This window comes from Metopolophium dirhodum, chromosome 3 (genome assembly GCF_019925205.1).
Source record: "Metopolophium dirhodum isolate CAU chromosome 3, ASM1992520v1, whole genome shotgun sequence".
NCBI lineage: Eukaryota > Metazoa > Arthropoda > Insecta > Hemiptera > Aphididae > Metopolophium > Metopolophium dirhodum.
The window spans coordinates 12671158-12689561 of NC_083562.1; the positions used below are offsets into that span (position 1 = coordinate 12671158).

The 18404-nt window shown below is 28.6% G+C and overlaps 2 protein-coding genes across 4 annotated transcripts; one reads left to right on the forward strand and one right to left on the reverse strand.

Annotated features, from left to right (window-relative positions):
• Nucleotides 1-1040: 1040 nt before the first annotated feature.
• LOC132941314 (uncharacterized) lies at nucleotides 1041-5241 on the reverse strand. Its single transcript, XM_061009322.1, has 4 exons — nucleotides 5012-5241; nucleotides 4627-4946; nucleotides 3472-3719; nucleotides 1041-2761 (listed from the first exon to the last, which is right to left on the reverse strand). The coding sequence occupies exons 1-4, from the start codon at nucleotides 5061-5063 to the stop codon at nucleotides 2158-2160; spliced, it is 1224 nt and encodes a 407-aa protein (XP_060865305.1). The 5' UTR covers nucleotides 5064-5241; the 3' UTR covers nucleotides 1041-2157.
• Nucleotides 5242-11028: 5787 nt separating this feature from the next.
• LOC132941795 (ethanolaminephosphotransferase 1) lies at nucleotides 11029-17040 on the forward strand. Of its 3 annotated transcripts, none has more exons than XM_061009971.1 (9): nucleotides 11029-11380; nucleotides 11462-11562; nucleotides 12673-12741; nucleotides 12877-13066; nucleotides 13136-13401; nucleotides 14198-14355; nucleotides 14435-14615; nucleotides 15208-15384; nucleotides 15495-17040. In XM_061009971.1, exons 2-9 carry the CDS (start codon nucleotides 11503-11505, stop codon nucleotides 15555-15557), a joined length of 1164 nt encoding a protein of 387 aa, XP_060865954.1. In that variant the 5' UTR covers nucleotides 11029-11380; nucleotides 11462-11502; the 3' UTR covers nucleotides 15558-17040. The 3 variants fall into 3 exon arrangements, with proteins under 3 accessions (XP_060865954.1, XP_060865955.1, XP_060865956.1); XM_061009972.1 differs by having other exon boundaries at nucleotides 11466-11562; XM_061009973.1 differs by lacking the exons at nucleotides 11029-11380; nucleotides 11462-11562 and adding an exon at nucleotides 11787-11904.
• The last annotated feature ends 1364 nt before the right edge of the window (nucleotides 17041-18404 follow it).

Sequence of the window (18404 nt, forward strand, 5' to 3'; positions counted from 1 at the left end):
TATTCTGATTTCAGTTAAAATCACACCTGACATTAATATATAATCACGTTTTTACTTTTTACATTTTCTTTTTTTGGCTGCCTATTTTTTTCCTCACGTTTCGAAAAACTACAATTAATTATTTAAACTTGAAAATTACTACATGTCTATATGATATTTTTAAGAACATTTCCAAAAAAGGCAAAGTATATTATTTGGACTAGTTTGAAAAAATCATATTGAAAAATTGCAATAATTATTTGGAACTTTCTATAGAATAAGAATATTAAATTATTACAAAATATGGTAAATTTTTAAGGAGTTCAATATAGGCAATATAATGAGGACTACTTATGAGCTATGCAACTTTACTGTGGACATAGTAAATTATCATTATGTACGTATATCCGTATATGTCTATATAATAACTTCCACACACACACGCATGCACATCGCACATGTACCTAACTACTGTACTTTCACTTAGCACGTACGATTGCACGAGAATATTTTTTTTTCATTAAATTATGTGCTTTTTATCCAATATTAATCTATTTATCGGGGACGGAGTGGCCGAGCGGACTAAGTCGTCGGTTGTGACGCACACCGGCGTTGGTTCAAACCTCGGTTCACAGACGGCATTTTTCTTCGGGCAAGTCACGGTGTCCGGAGAACAAGTGCCGCCATCCTCCACCCAGGCATGGCAGATACCTACGGGTGTCCACTTGAAAATCTGCCAAAACTACACACACGTGTTTACCAACCAACAGTATCCTCCCACACAAACAAACAAACAGCTAATGGGCATAATTGCCGGGCTTAATGATCAATTAAAAAAAAATCTATTTATCAGACTTCTGGAAAACATTGAATTCGTCATAAAATAAACAATTTTACGTTAGAACAACTTTCCGTTTGTTTTCATTTATTTATTTTATTTCTATATAAATATCTAAATATTTAAATTTTTGAAAATATAATAAATTCGAATAAAGTTAAGAATAAATGTTAAATTTAAAAAGCGAGATGGTTTGTCAGCCTAGGATATATTTTAGATTATTTTTTGTATTGATTTTATAATGATGTGTTTTTTTATGGATGTTATAACCTTTTGGGACAGTAAAAATGCTTAGATTCCCTTCAACAGTATCTTGTTCGATGGGAAAGTGAATCTAGTTGGTGCATTCGGGAGGTCAAAATTTAAACTTCAAAGTTGTTTTTATAAGTGCCGGGAAAAACAAAAAAAATTAAGAAAAAACGGGCATTTTCACGCAAATTCCGTTTTCAACAAAATCAATTTTGGTTATTGGTGTAACTCTAAAACAAATTACCGTAAATACATGCAATTTTCACTGAATATTTATATAAGTATTTTTTATATTTAATAAAATATAAAAATAAATAACATTTTTTGACTCGTTTTAAGCATTAACAACCACTTAAGAACCTTGTATTACATTTCAAACATTTTTTTATCGACATTAAATTACATTTAATCACTAATGCATATTATATTTTATTTATTTATACGTAATCATCATTAATCACCGTAATAAAAACTTTTATTTCGTTAGATATTTAGGTTAAAATATGGAATTTATAAAATCGACTTTTAAGATCGTATATACAAATCAACTAAGTGGTTCAGTGAGGTATTCAAAAATAGGAAACTGATTGAACTTTTTTAACAATGATAATTGTTGTAAAAAAGACGGACAAGTGCTGTACAGTAGATGTCGAGTAAGTCACTGTAATGGATGTGTTAAATTTTAATTAAAAGATAAATCATTGCATACGAAAAACGATTCTGAACGAAGACCATCTGTTTTTTGTGTATACATAAAAAAAACATTGTTAAATCAATACATTCATCGTTCCGCTCAAAATCTAAAAAAATAATATTTAAATAATATTAATACAACTCAAATTATTACACACCTAATGCACGTTAATTTTATTTATAAATTATTTAATACTCGAATGATATAAATAGTTATCTTACTTTAGGTTCAATCATCACGTCATAATATTACATCTTTAGGTGTAATCTTTTTATTACCTAAACGGCTAAACATTGTTTTTCTTATAACACTCGAGTAAAAAAAAACCGAAAGATATTAAAAAAAAGTATAGAATAATTAAAACACATTTTGAGTCATTTATTAATTGTGGCCAACTTCATTGGCATGGATTGGTACCGTACTTGTTGGTTTTTGCGATGGCTGCGCACGTGCCGATGGACAAATGATCTTCGACCGTGTTGGCGAAAGCGGCGGCCACTTGTGGCAGATGCCCCGTGTCCTCTTGACTGTCACGTGACCACGTGGTTATCTTGTACACTTTCACGATGGCCGAACAAAGGCAGTTGGGCCTTAGTACATCGTACGCGATGCTCAGTCTGACCCGGTCCATGACAAAATCGATTACGTGGCCGGGCTGCTGCAGTTCGGCTAGCTCTGAGACGACGTGCAGATTAAACGTACCGTTAAGGTTGTGCAACGTATGCTCGACGGCGACCATTAACACGCCCGTGTTCGGTTCAGTCCACACAGAGTTCACCTTTTGCAACGCGGTATCCAGGCCGTCGACGAACGGGTCGCTGACTGCGAAGAACCGTCCATTGTCCAGCCGTCCGGCGGAGGCCGGGAAGTGTGGGTCTGACCGGTTCCTGTACTGTACATACGGCTGGACTGCCGCTCTGATGGCCGACGTCACGTTCTGCCGTGTCATTTCCAAAACGTAGTCCGCGACGTGTGCAAATGCCACTTCTTCCAAGAAATACCTGCATGGAGCACACATTGCGGAAATAATTTTTATCACGCTTTATAGGCTATAGCCTATAGCTAATGAAATTACTTAAGTTACTTAAATTACTTACTATAGATACTATATAAATATATCTAAATGGAACTATATGTTTAGAGGGCAGCTTTGGACAGGATTTAAGAGTCGTGGGGCCCATGTCCTAGACCTCTACAAATTATTGAAATCAAAATATGGGTCTCTACCATATAGACCTTATATCAAGTACGGGCAAATATACCTACTAGGTCTATGTTCTCTATACCCTCTATACAGAAATATTATTTTCCTAATTATATTATAAAAGATGATTCACCAAGCATGCTCACCCTCTATTTTTTTTCAATACCCACCTAATCCATTTGTTCAAAATTTGACTTTTAAAATTTCCAAATAGGTATACTTCAACATTTTTAAAAAAAAGTAAAAAAGAGGGGTTTTAATTAGAAAAACAGAAGTTTGTGTCACCACGGGGCACTTCTTATAATTAGTCAAAAATATGTACCTACTGATAAGTGAGCATACTTAATCAATTATGTGCACCCTGCATAATGATCGCTAACAGAATATAATACCAATTATAATAATACATCTTTTTTTTATAAAAACAATTTGTTTGTAATAAATAATATTTTATTATTAACGGGGTCTTTTGTAAATTGTATTAAAATTAGCTATTTTTCTAATTACCGTGTAGCCGAAAATCCGTCTGAAATTGCATAGTGTCCAGTAAAAGTAGTTCTAAATTTACTATAAGATATGACTGAATTTGGCGCCGACGAAGGATACAATTCTATGTTTTTGGATAACGGCGTGTCGATCTGATACATAACGTTTTCTACGAACATTTTATATTCGCCAGTTACGTATCTCCACTCGTCTACAAATACATATCTGCCAACAATTTGTAGCTCTTTCCAAGTTATCTCTGTAGATACCTGCATCATATCGACCATACACAGTAGGTAAATTATCTTTGTCAATAATAGAAAGAGAGGATATTTTAAATGTTCACTTTCTACTAATTATATTCTAGTTCTTAGTTATAACTTATAACTTATAATAATAGAGCACGTTATTTATTATTTTATCATAATAACTTATTTGTTCACCATCTATATAAAACTGTACAAACACCAATACATACCACTATTATGACTCATTGAAGATTAGACACTGGTGTCCACTCATTCTATGTTTATGCAGCTATTACCTCTCACATTAATATTTAATAAGACATATTATAACATATCAGTGGCGTAGTCAAGGGGGGCTAAAGGGGCTATAGCTTAAGCCCCCCCCCCCACATTGACTGTGTTGACCTTAAAATTTTATCAAGATTAATAAAAAAATTAAAAGTGCAAATAAAAGACATATTGTACTTGTATTTTTGTATTTTTTTGTGAGACTTAGTGCCCCCCCCCCCCATACAAAATTCCTGGCTACGCCACTGTCACAAATTATATGACCCGAGTCCTCTTAACTCTTATAGCAATTCCCACGGCCATAACTTATACATTATAATATATTCTTAGATCAGTAGAGTTCACGAGTCAAGACACTTTCCTAACATTATGCGATTAATATACAAACATGATATTAACACAAATTTTTTAACTTTAAACAAAGAATAATTTTAATAGAATATTATAGGTAACCCGTGTTTGGGTCAGTCATGGTTGATGAATAGGTCTCCATGTTTAGTTATTCTTAATATTATTATGAGGCAGAAGCTCACTATTATTTTAGATATTATAGTTGAGCTACACTATAATATCATATATTATTATAACGTATACCTACTAAACTTCGTTGTAATAATTTAAATTTGAAGCTATAGCTTACCAGGTCTTGTGACCATCGTATGACGATATTATTGCTTTTAAAATCCAATAAGCCACTGATGGTATTATTTTCGAATACGATGTTGGAATTTATTAATGATGCTCTGGTCTTAGGTAAAATCAAGGCATCGTTGAAATATCCTAATGGTGTTTCTGCATCGTATACGCGACCATTATGTTCTGAAATAACATCATACTGAATTTTATACGCCCAAAACACGGCGTTTTGAATTTCTTCATTTCTATAATATTTGTTGCGCATCAAATCGGGTAACGATTCTGGTACTGTATTTTCGTCCACGGTCCAGTTTACTGGAGAATCTAAAAATAATTTCCACATTTTAATAATTAAGTTCTTTTTCTCATCATTTAAAATTAACTGTTACCTGCTGACGACAACACAAAGCACACTGTGATTAAAACCAATAACGATATCATCTTGAACGTAATAAAATGACTATAAACGATGAGTATCTATTAAATATCAATACATATCGCATTCTATACAACCTTATATATAGGTACAGAGTTTCACTCCATGCTTCAATTTTTGTCCTTGTACATACCTGCCTGCATATATTATACTACATACTATATAGATTATAGGTATTTAAATACCCCTCTACAAATTGTCTGCTTAAATATTAAGACTCATACATAACTATTTAAAACTGAAGTACAAAAATAAATAATTAATTAATTTAGCTCTTAAAATATTTTTTTAATCAGCTCTAATATAGTTATTGGCTATCCTTAAATTTTAAATAACTCTAAAAAAGAAAAATATTTTAAGCTTTTTAGATTCTGAGCGAAATGATGAATGTATTATTTTTACAATTATATTGTGTGTGTTATAATTTCCGAGCAGAACGATGAAAGTAATGATTTTACAATGATAAGTGTTTTTTTGTGTGTGTGCCGTGTGTATAGGTACACTTTCTAAAGTAGAAACAATGCTTAGATCTTTCATTATGAGGTTGGTTTCTGATCCAAAGGTCAAAATGGGGACAGAAATTTTTAAAATAATCAATAAAAATAAAAATAAATAAATAAGGAAAAACAAGAATTTTACACAAAACCAGTTATGATAAAATCGATTTCTTTATTTCATTGTAAGACAAAAACAAACAACTGAGATATTTGAAATGTTCATCAAATAATAGCGTATTCTATACTAATAAAATTCAAATTTTTTTTTACTTTTAGAGCTACTTATAATATTCTAATGTTTGATATTTCAGTGTTTTTTTTTTTTTTATAAATGTCGATTAAAAATATAAGATGAACCCGCATGTGTTGCTCCGTTTTAACACACACGTCCGACAAATCGCATTTACCCAGTCAGAGTAGAACTCGCTCCATTTTGGTGTTGTACAACATTAAAAAATGGCAAGACTGTAAGTTTTTTTTAAAAAATTAACATTTTTAAAAGTTAAAGGTCATTTAAAAATGTTGACATTTTTGCTATTTCTAAACTATAATGAACGTTATATTGAGGATAATGGGAAAAACGCACAGTTTCGTCTTCAGAAATATTGTCACAATTCAATTTTATAATAGGTATATTTACTGTAGAACCAAAATTGGGTGAGTTCTAATAATGTTGGGGAGGGTACTGTAGATTTGTTTACACGTGTTTGTTTGTTTTGGCAGAAATTTTAATTTGGGCATCCTTAGCCTGTAGGTATCTACCATGCGCCCAAGCCCAGTTGGGGTATGGCGGCCTCTCTCTCCAGACAAATGTCTGCCCGGAGAGAAGTGCCAACCGTGACCGAGGTTCAAACCGGCGACGGTGCGCATTGCAACCGACGCCTTAGTCCGCTCGGCCACTCCGTCCCCCTATTATATTTTATATACCTATACACAATGATATTTTCAAAAAATTTAGAATAATGTTATGCTATTGCTTATTTATACCATTCTACAGTAAATCAGTATTGACTCAAAAGTTAATAACAGTAATAATTTATTAATATTTAAAATAATACACTATTATAACAGTTAAATATTAATATTATAATAAATGTACCTAATAGTTTTTATTTACAGTACCTATACGGCATTACGGCTAAACTATACCTATACTTACCCATATTTCTTTTTAGATAATTTTTTTCTGCAATCATTTATATCTATTTTAATGAAACTATTTATTAGAACAAGAACTGTCCAACTTGGATAAATATAATAATAATCCTAAGCTAAATATAAATATGTCATAGTAAATTTATTTAAATAAGTACCTACCTTTATCTATATAGTTATATACTGGGTGCTTTGATAACTGATGGGTAAGTAAAATGCAATAGGTACATTGATATGTTACTGAATTATTTTATGGCAGTCAATAATTAAGTTACCTAATAGACATACTATATCCATAGACCATAAACCCATATTATATATTTTATATATATATATAAATGTAAACAAGAACAGGCAATCTAACATAGAGTAAATCTATACCTATCCATAATTATTAATTATTATAATTATGTATATTAATATACAGACAATATAGACAATTGTCTATTGCTATGGTAAAATGTGGAATTCTTCTAGATTTTCAAACTAATAATATAAGTATTTAATATAGTATGTAATATTATATTAATATGTATCAACTACCTATATAGACATAGTATATCCATTATCCATATAGGTACCTATTATATACCTACTTAGTGAACCGCCAATCTAACATAAAAAAATTCTATATAAGTAACTACTATATTATTATGACTATAATAATTAATAATTATATCTATATGGTCAAATGTTGAATTCTTCTTGGGTTTCAAACAGGAAATAGTTACTGGACTTTATTGAAAATGTAATAAATGTACCTACTAAACTGTAGCAGTGGTTTTTCATGGTCACTGTATTATGTGGTAGGTAAATCTATTAAAAGATATTACCTATTTATTTCTATAAGTAAAATTAAATAATATTAATACAAATATAATGAACTATACTAATACCTATACCTATTACTTACGTATAAGTGTAATCCGTAATCTTGTGTAGGTATAATTAAATATTTTTATTATTTTTATCGTTATCATTTTTTAAGTTTTTACTTTTTTGAATGACGTAATTCTTTTTTAACTTCATATTCCAAAGTAAAATGTTATTGGAAGTATTTCAATCTATAAAAATCAATTTTCGGTCAATTAAGTTCACCTGTTATAACTATAAGCGTTTAAAGTTTAGATTAGTGGAGTAGTGGACAACATTTTGCGGGGTAGACGGGCGTAGGTATAGCGGCATTCCACTTATTTCCGTTCTTAAAATTTGAAATGCTTATAAGTTATAACTAATGAATTAGATACTTGTTCGAAAATTGAACTTTATAGATTGATATACTCCGAATAATATTCTTATTTTAAAATTATATAAAATTATGTAAAAAAATATTTTTAAGAAAGTTGAAACTTTTTGAAATATTTAGTGCAAGTACTTAAATGGACCACCTTGTATATTAGGTAAAATCAATAATTGAACATTTTTGAAAAATACCAAAAATATACCGAAATGAAACTTTGTAAAATAAAATATAGGTAGGCATATTTTATAGACTAGGCGGAACGATAAATATATCTATTGATTTAACAATGTTCTGACGTCACCATTAAGCAGCAATAAAGGTAAAGTTTCAACCACGGAATACCCGAATACGATAGGTATCTTAAGATATAGACTTATTCGTCCATATTTTAATCGTGGATGGTTCTTGATAGGCGATTGTAAATTGAATTCAGTTGGTAACTTGGGTGGTTAAAAGTAAAAAATCCCAAGTATAATGTATATATACTATATAGTTATAAAAATAATGCTAGCAAATTCAGGTATCTGCAGCAAATGCAGATACCTTCCAAACGGTCTGCTCCAAGGCTCTGTACTCTAGCCAGTGCTCTTTAATACTTATAAATATTTATCATATAATAAATACAAATGCAAGGCAATTTATGTATGCAGATATGGCATTGCACTGGTTGCCCAAGCCGACACTTTAGATACAGTGGAATTGTGGAAACCAAACTAAATCTAGATCTTAATAACTTACTACTAACTATCTCAAAAAAATTGTAACTAACCCTGAACCTGAATAAAACGGTGGCACTGGCTTTTCACTTAAACAACATAGAAGCAGACAGGAAGCCTATAAATACAAATTAACGGCACTGCGCCACTGCCGTAACAAATAAAGAACGTCCTAGATATCTCATACTCTTGGAGTAAAATTTGATAGAGCTTGATATTTAAAAACACTTAGAAGCGTTAAAAAATAAGTTAAAGACGAGGAGCAATATTAATTCAAAACTAGCAGGAACGACCTGGGGCAGCAATGCAAATGCTGAATACTGCGCCTCAGTTTAGCTCAGAAGTGCAGTAGTGCACACTGCAGTCTGCAAGAAGGTGGATACAGAACTAAACCAAACAATCCAAATTATAACGGACACAGTAAGAACGACCCAAGTACAATGGTTAACAGTACTCGTATTCTCGCTAATATAGCTCGGGCCTCCGGCGGATTTACGTAGACTGATAAATTCATAATACAATGCGATAGTTGACAAGATAAAAAGAAACCCTAATCTACCTTTGTACAAATGTATTGTTTCACACCCCCATAAGAGACTTAAATCGAGACACCTAATATGAGACCTAACATTTTCAGTAGGTAGAATCTTAATCGGAAACATGGAAAACGCAATGAAAGGAAAATCGAAGCATTTTTACTGTCCTAAAAGGTGACGACAAACGAAAAAATAAAAAAAAGGTGGGTAAGTGGATGTTGCTCTGCTGTACAGTAGGTTACAAGTGAATCGAGGTAATGGACGGTGTTAAATTTTAATTCAATGATATAATATCATTATATAAGAAAAACGATTCTGAGCAAAAATGGTCAGTCAGCCTATGATATTACCAAGTATATTTGATGATATTATTGTGAATAAAGTAATTTATATACAACCTATTTACGTGGAGACTTGTTTTCAATTTTCAATCCTTAGCTATAAAAGTTGAACATTTTATAAATTTTCAACTTCAAAATAATTATTAAATTATAAATTTGAACTTTAAATGCTTATAAAAAAAAATTGTGCCCATGTATTTTTAATATTTTTCAACTGCTATTAGAACAATATATTGGGAGCCTTATATTAAAATTTCACGCTTTTTTACCCAACAAATAAATTTTTATTGATATTTATAGAAAAAAAAAACTAAAAAAATTGAAAACTGACAATGTCCGTAAACAGCTTGAAAAGTGTCAAATTATTTTCAAAATGTTATCGTGTATAGAATGCTAATATAAACATTCAGTGAAATTTTCAAGTATCTACAGTCATACGTTTTTTAATTACAACAAAATAAGAAAATTGTTACATGAGAAATCGAGTGAATATCAAATGTTGTAAAAATATAAATTTCAGACGTTCATAAAAATTTAATTTAAGTTTCTTGTAGACCTTTTTTTTTGATAAAGGTAGACAAACTTATGAGTAATCTTATATTACATATTCAAATCTTAGATTTAAAAAGAAAAATTTTTATGAATTCTCAACTCAAAATAATTTGCTGATTTTCGTGATTTTTCCGTATTTTGTCAAAATTTGAACTTTAAATACTTATAAATAAAAACTGTGACTAAGGATTTTTAATTTTTTTCATCTGCCTTTGAAACAATAACCTAGGAGCCTTCTATTAAATTTTCAAGCAATTAAATTTACCCAACAGATAAAATTTTATTGATATTTATAGAAAAAAAAACTAAAAAAAATGGAAACTGAAAATGTCCATAAACAGCTCAAAATAAGTCAAAATATTTGGGAAATGTTATGGTGTATAGAAAATGCTATAAACATTCAGTCAAAATTTCATGTACCTACGGTCATTTGTTTTAGAGTTGCACCAAAAATCAAAATCGATTTTCTCAAAAACAAATTTTGCGTAAAAATTCCCGTTTTTCCTTAATTTTTCTTTTGTTTTTCATGTCGCTTTTGAAAACTACTGGATAATTTTTACTTTTGACCCTCAAAAGTAACTACTAGATTCACTTTCCTATCAGAAAAATTGCTGTTGAAGAAAATCCAAGCACTTTTACTGTCCTAAAAGGTGATGACAGACACAAAAAAAAATAAAAATATAAATAAAACACACATTGTAAAAACAATAAATTCATTGCTTCGCTCAGAATCTAAAACGAGTTTTTCTTTAATTATGTCCCTGGTGCAATACAGACCGCAGACTAGATAGATTGACAGAGTGTGGTATTCGTGTTCAGAGATAAGCACAACTTTTAATCGATCTTACCGCTAAATTACCGTTGTTGATACCGCTAAATCGATCTGCGTTTTTTAGTGATAAGCTAAACCATTATCAGTTATTACTTATCATATAATGGTAGTGGAAAAAAACGGTAAGCATTAAGCACTAAGCAATCCAAAGTTCAAGGATCTAGTTTTAATTTTTAAATATTTTAACACATTAATAACAAATATGCGCCGTTTGTTTCTTTTTAATATTTAGATCTGTATCCGTGAATCTTTATTTTTTAATTTTTTGTGTACAAACAAATAAAAATGTATTTAATATTTTTGAAACAGTCCTATGTTTAGTCACAAGCCCTACGTATCAGTAATCTCATCTTATTAAAATCACCTTTAATTACAATATTAATATTATTAATTGTATTGATTTGCTAACAACAAACTGGTTAAAATCCTACTAGACTATTTGTAAATCAGGTATGAAATAGTTTTCATAATAACTAGTTACGAGTGTTTCCTAATTGGTTTTTTTTATATAATTTATTAAACTACTGATAGCTAGGTTACAGAATTTTTAATAATTGATTTAAGTTTACACAATGGTGTTTGATAACTTATATCTCAATAAGGACCATCTTGATGGGTTTGACAATTACAAAGTAAGTGCTTATTGACGCATTTTTAATTAGAATACTTGCATAGTGCATACTAAAGTCATGCTCATTTAGTTATTTAGTAATTAGTAGTATTAGTCTTATCATGTTCAATATTTAAATATTGTTTTCATAGGGTATGATAAATCTTAGTTTAATATAATTATAATTCATAATCATAAATAATAGTTGTCTATGAATCTTATAAGCAATAGCAATAAAAATAAAATATTTGTTAATTAAGATATGATTTTTTAAACACTTAAATTTCTCGGCTTAGTAATGAATATTTTTTTTATAAATTTGTTATATATCACAGTAACAGAATATAGTTTATAATTACAATAGGTACCTATTTTAATTAAAGGACATTTGCAGAAGTTTTATTTTAATATATTTAACATGACTTTACTATGGATTAATCCTTTATTGAATCCTAAGCTCCTTTAATAAATATATTGTGCATTATGTTTTGTACTAACCTTGGCCTAAATATTATTTTTTAATTTTAGGAAATTATTCCCTAGATTAATAATTATATTATTGTAAACAATGTATTGTAAAGCCAAAAAAGAATTTTTTTTATTTTATAAATCCTCCTAAATTTATTTTTAATAGTATGTTCTTAAACAATTGTATTAATTTTAACTACTTTTTTTTATGAATACTTTAAATTAGATATAAAATTTAATTTAATTATAATATTTTAAACTTGAAGTATGTGTCAGGTAGTTTTGATAAATTAATCAGTATAATAGAAGTTTGTCATACAGGCAAAACTATTAAGATACAAACATTTTTTTTTTTAAATCTGTAAAGGAGTAAAAAAAAAATTCTGATTAAAAAATAATTTATCTCATTGACAGCACTTCCTTGTTTACAAAATAAAATAATTATTAATTATTATTTAATACAAAACAATGTGATCGGGCTCGTCCCGTTATTAATATAAATAAATAAATAAAATATCAAAATAGTTTTTAGTGCATAACAAAGTAGGTATCTATTTCAGCTTTTGTTTGAATATATGTTATATAATATATAACAGTTTTTTATATTTTTAACAGTTGTATTTATATTTATTTAAATTAACTAACAAAATAAATTATTTTTCAGTATAATGCAATTGATACCAATCCATTGGGTACATACATTATGCATCCATTTTGGAATGCATTAATTAAAGTGAGTGTTATCATTATTATCAAATTAATATTTTATATAATTTGTACTGTTATAAGTAGGTACTTAATAAAACAAGTTTGTGTAAATTTCAAAAATGTAAAATGTTTTCCTTACAATTTTTTTTTTTAATTTTAGGTTACTCCACGATGGATTGCACCTAACTTGCTAACGTTTGTTGGTTTTCTGTTTACTGTTGGAGCTTCACTTCTCCTTGCTTATTATGACTATGGTTTCTATGTGTCTGGAATATATTACAAAGGGGATCCTATACCAAGATGGGTGTTTGGTGTTGTGTCTTTATTTATTTTCATATCATATTCACTTGGTATTTATATTTAATCTTTTTAAATACTATAATCAAAACTATAATAATTAATTAAAAAAAAAAAATTAGATGGGCTTGATGGTAAACAGGCAAGACGTACTGGCACAAGTGGCCCACTAGGTGAACTGTTTGACCACGGTCTGGATTCCTGGACTACTGTTTTTATCCCAACTGCACTTTATTCAATATTTGGGCGTGATGATCCGAATACTATTCAACCAATACGGATGTATTATATCTGTATAATGGTATTCATTAATTTTTATCTGGCTCATTGGGAAAAGTATAATACTGGAGTATTATATTTGCCGTGGAGTTATGACTTTTCAATGGTTGTAAGTTTAAATTTTAATTAAATTTTTTGTATCTCATTATAATTTAAATATTATTTTTATCACTTCTTATTATGTTATATCAATAATGAGTAAACAGTTTTATTTTATACGATAAAACATACCAAATGTCTAAATCTCAAAATCTTGATATTCCAGACAATTTTATTTCATTTTAGATTTCGATAAAATCACATTGTGGTTTTTTTTTTTGTCTGTCATCACCTTTTGGGATGTTAAAAATGCTTTGATTTTCAACTTTTAAGGTGGTTTCTGGTAGCAAATTGTATCTAGTTGAAATGTTAAATAATGAATAATGATTTCTCGTAAAATTATTATTGTCTTATTCATTGTAATTAAAAAATTAATAACGGTATATACTTGAAATGTTCACAAAATGTTTATATCAGCATTTTATATACATGATAAAATTTTCAAAATATTTTGACTAAGCTATGTATTGACATTTTCTAGACATTTTTCTATAATACAAGGTTCCTGATAAGATTTTATTATAGCCATTTACAAATATTAAAGATTCATAAGCACAATTTATTTTTAAAAGCATTTAAAGTTCAAATTTTTTAGAAATTAAATATTTAAACAAAGAATAAAGATTTTATTGTATAGGTCGTCTTTACCCAAAATTGTTTTGTGTATGAAATCATATATATGTAATACATATATTATAGTGACTTACTCAATGACAATGTATACGCTACACTCAACCCTTACTGTACAGCAGAGCAGTTACATACTGCCCTCACTGTTTAAATCATAAATCTATTATTGTTTTTAGGGATTAGTATTCTTCTTTGGTCTTACTGCTATTTTTGGTCCCGAAAAATGGAAAATGTCTTTGACAGATAATTATTCCTTTGGACATGTCACAGAAATAACATTTTACTTTACCACATTCATTACAAACATTCCAGTTTCAATTTATAATATTTACATGTAAGTAGTAAAAATGTATTTTCTATGAGTGTGTTGATATTTTATTTGTGAGTTTAAATATATTTTTTTACTTTTACAGAAGTCACAGGGACAAAACAGGCAAAAATTTAAGTATTCTAGAAGGTAGTCGACCATTAGTTCCTTTAACTGTTTTTGTGTCTTTATGCTTAATATGGGTAAAAATGTCACCTACAAATATTCTTGAAAGGGATCCAAGAATATTTTTCATGATGAGTGGAGCAATATTTTCAAACATTTGTGTAAGTAAAATAAAGGCCGCTTTAAATTAGTAATTTATTATGCTAAGTATTAAGCTAATTATGCTTTAAAGTTATATTTGTCAGTGAACCATGTTTGGTGTAGTTCAGACTATTTTGTTTGTATACACACTATACGTTTTTTATCATTGTTTGATCCATGGCTAATACACTGGTATGTTCTCATCTTGGTTCTATGCATGTCACGCTGTCTGCTTGTTAGTATTTTCTACCGCAAAACACTGACATGCTTACGTCATAATTTAACATGGAAATAATAATAACTTACCTGTGCCAACTATACAATATTTTGTTCAAGTTGAGATCATACCAGTGTATTTAGCTATGGTTTGACTTATGTTTTACCTATTTCAAATACTAAAAATGGGGCAAAAAATAAACTACTTAGTTTTTGTTTCATTTTGGTATGTGTCCGTCTAAACTGGGGTACAGTATATCCAGTATCTATGTACATTGTTTAATCTACAACGAACACTGTTCACTGATGAATACAATAGTAGTGTCTTACCAGGTTTATACTTAGCTGATTGTACATTATAGTTTTATTGATAATTATTTATACTTTATATTACAGTGTCGTTTAATTGTGGCTCAAATGAGCAAGACCCGTTGTGAAGCACATAACAATTTGTTGTCATTTATGGTTGTAGCTATATTTTTTAGTATGTTTTTACCTCCCATTGAGTTAATTTGTATGTACATAATGGCATTAATAAGCATTGTGACACACATATACTATGGAGGCTGTGTAGTAAGTATTTTTAAATTATTTTTATAAATTATTTATCTGAAATTATTAATATATAAATTATAATAATTATGTAGGGTCATAATATTTTAAACTTATGTTATATATTTTAGGTGAAACAAATGGCGGATCATTTTAAAATCATGTGTTTCAAAATACCATACAAGAAACATTAAATATATTATATTATTAAAATAATACTTATTTTATTTTATATTATTTTTATCAATTACTTAGATCAACATTAGCATTCGTGAAATAGTTGTTACTAAAATATTTTATTTGTTTTTAAAATCTCATTACAGATTAGCCATACAGATGATGTACTATTATTATTTATATTTTTAGAATTGTTTATACATGTTTTGTATACAAGTTATTATCATTATTAACACACGTTAAAAATTAGTATGGTACATTTAATTTCACTAATTGTGCTAATTAAATTATTTTTTTTATTTCTTATTAATTGAAAAAAATATTATTTCCATTAAACTAAAGATTAAATAAAACTTTAAAGAGAATAAATTAATTTACCTTTAAATGCAATTAATTCGGTAGTAATGAACAATTAGTGCTGCTCAATTAGATATTGGCAGCTATTTAATTATTTATTGTTATATTATTTTACTACAAACGTTTAATATTAAATATCTATAATTGGTACTTATTTTTTTTTAAATGGTTTGTATTATATAATTAGGTATAATATATAATAATAATTAAAAATAAATTTAAGATTATTAAGGTATCCATAAAATGTCCATAGTATAGTTATTATAATATAACTATACCTGTTAGAACAATTTGTTATTTTGTAATTAATTGAATTATTTGACTTTATTATACAATAGATATTAGACAGTAAGTTAATGAATATCATGAATGACTTGACAGTCTGAGTTTGTATTTACATTGTTTTTTTTTTTTAAACTTGTGTGTGATAAAAAGATCAATTATATAGTAAATGTATGGTTACATATATTATTACAACATTGAATATTTGAATATATTATATACATATAACATATGGTTAAATAATTTTTTTATAAAGTACTCGGTACCGGAACTTAAAATTATTTCAAGTGGTATAACATAATATATGAGGGCCTGCTGCTGCCATAAATTACCAAAAATTCACCATTCAAAAATAATCACAAAAATATTCATTTTCAATCAATTATAAAGTGTAGATGTCATGAACTTATACATAAAATTAGTTATTTATTATAAAAAAGCCGCAGTTACAGCTTTACGCTTAGAGACACTTACATTTTCAACTTCAATATCTTTATTACTTAATGTTAGAAAGTAAATCTAGTCAGTTCTTTAAGGAGGGGGGTGGTCGTAAAGAATGCCCAGTATTTTTTTTAATAATTGGGAAAAATAGGAAATTAAGTAACCGTTCTGCTGTACAGTTGGTATCGAGTTTACCTTGACATTTAATAATGCATGTGTAATGTATGTGTTCATTTGAATTTGTAGCATATGAAAAACGATGCGGTGTGAAAACGGAATATCAGCTTACATCAAAATTTGAACATAAAATGCTTTAAAAAAAAAAACATACCTATGTAATTTTTAATATTTTTTAAACTGTTATTAACTTATTATAGATATATTATTAATATTATCAGTATTTTGTAGCTCTTTGCATTGTATTAATTTACAAACTTGTTAATATTTATATTCCAACATTTGGATATGCATATTTATATTTTGTAAGTTATAAAAACATAATCTACTTAATAATATTAATTATTATTATTATCATTGTTTTATATTATGTAAGTTAACAACTATTAACTATTTTATATTTTAATTGTTCAAGCATAAATTTGCATGCCTGGCTGTCTAGAGAAACTGAAATTACTGAAATCTATAAATCACAATATAATTTATGTGGACAATGCAGTCATTTTCCTTGTAACAAAATTAGGAAATCGCCCTCAACCACAAATACGTTCTAAATAGATAGTTCCCCCCCCCCCCCCCCCCATCCCAGACGTGGTCTTTTTCCAGTAATGTTTTCTTCTATTACTCTGCGAAATACGTTTGAGATTTTAGCTACTTCAAGTATGTCCAGCGCTTGTAATCTTTTGTTATTTACCATTTATTTTCTAGTAATTGGTATACTGGGTTTATGGAAGAGTGTTTCTAATTCATCGTTTTTTCTTATTCTCCACTTACCACTTAGTAAGTCTTTTAGTGGTCTAAAAATGTTTCGCAGAAGGTATTTTGCTCTCTAGAACTGAGAATTTTCTTTTATCACTTTTTCTTAATGTTCATGTTTCAGCTCCATAAGTAATTACAGGTCGTATTAATGTATTTTCAAATCCCTTGAAAGTGATCCCAACAATTTCGGAAGACCATAGAGGTATTTATTTCCTGACTGAATTCTTACCCCCCCCCCCTTTATTTTTCTCTGATAGTATATGTATATAAAGAACTTAGGTAATTGAATTGTTTTGTTATTATGTAATTTCGGTAGTTGACATAAAGAGTTGGATATAATCTCATGGTGTCTAGTCTTCCTACGACCATATGTATTCCACTTTGTCCTCGTTGATGTGAAGACTGAACATAGGCGCGCTTCCACCACGCCTATGAAATTAAAGACTAATACTACACTACAGAATTTATTATTTTAATAGATTTTCAATTTTTTTTTATTCAAGCCATGCTCCTGTTACGTATTTTCGATGTGAGTTGGATCACAACGTCAAATGATTTTAAAGTGTTTATTGCACTCATGCCTCTTGGTGTATATTAGAATTACAACTTAGACGTGGATGACGGATGTCCCATGGGAGTGCACATGTTAAGTAAATTTTCTGGTAGACTTCAATGAGGTATTAATTTTAATTTTTATACGTTTGTGTCTGAAATTTTTCATTAATTATTAATTTATAACCTAAATGATCATAATTTTAGTATTAAATTTAGTAACCTGATATAATATTAATTTAAATGATGATTACTATGATATATCAAGGTATTAGCACGTACGCATGCATATAACT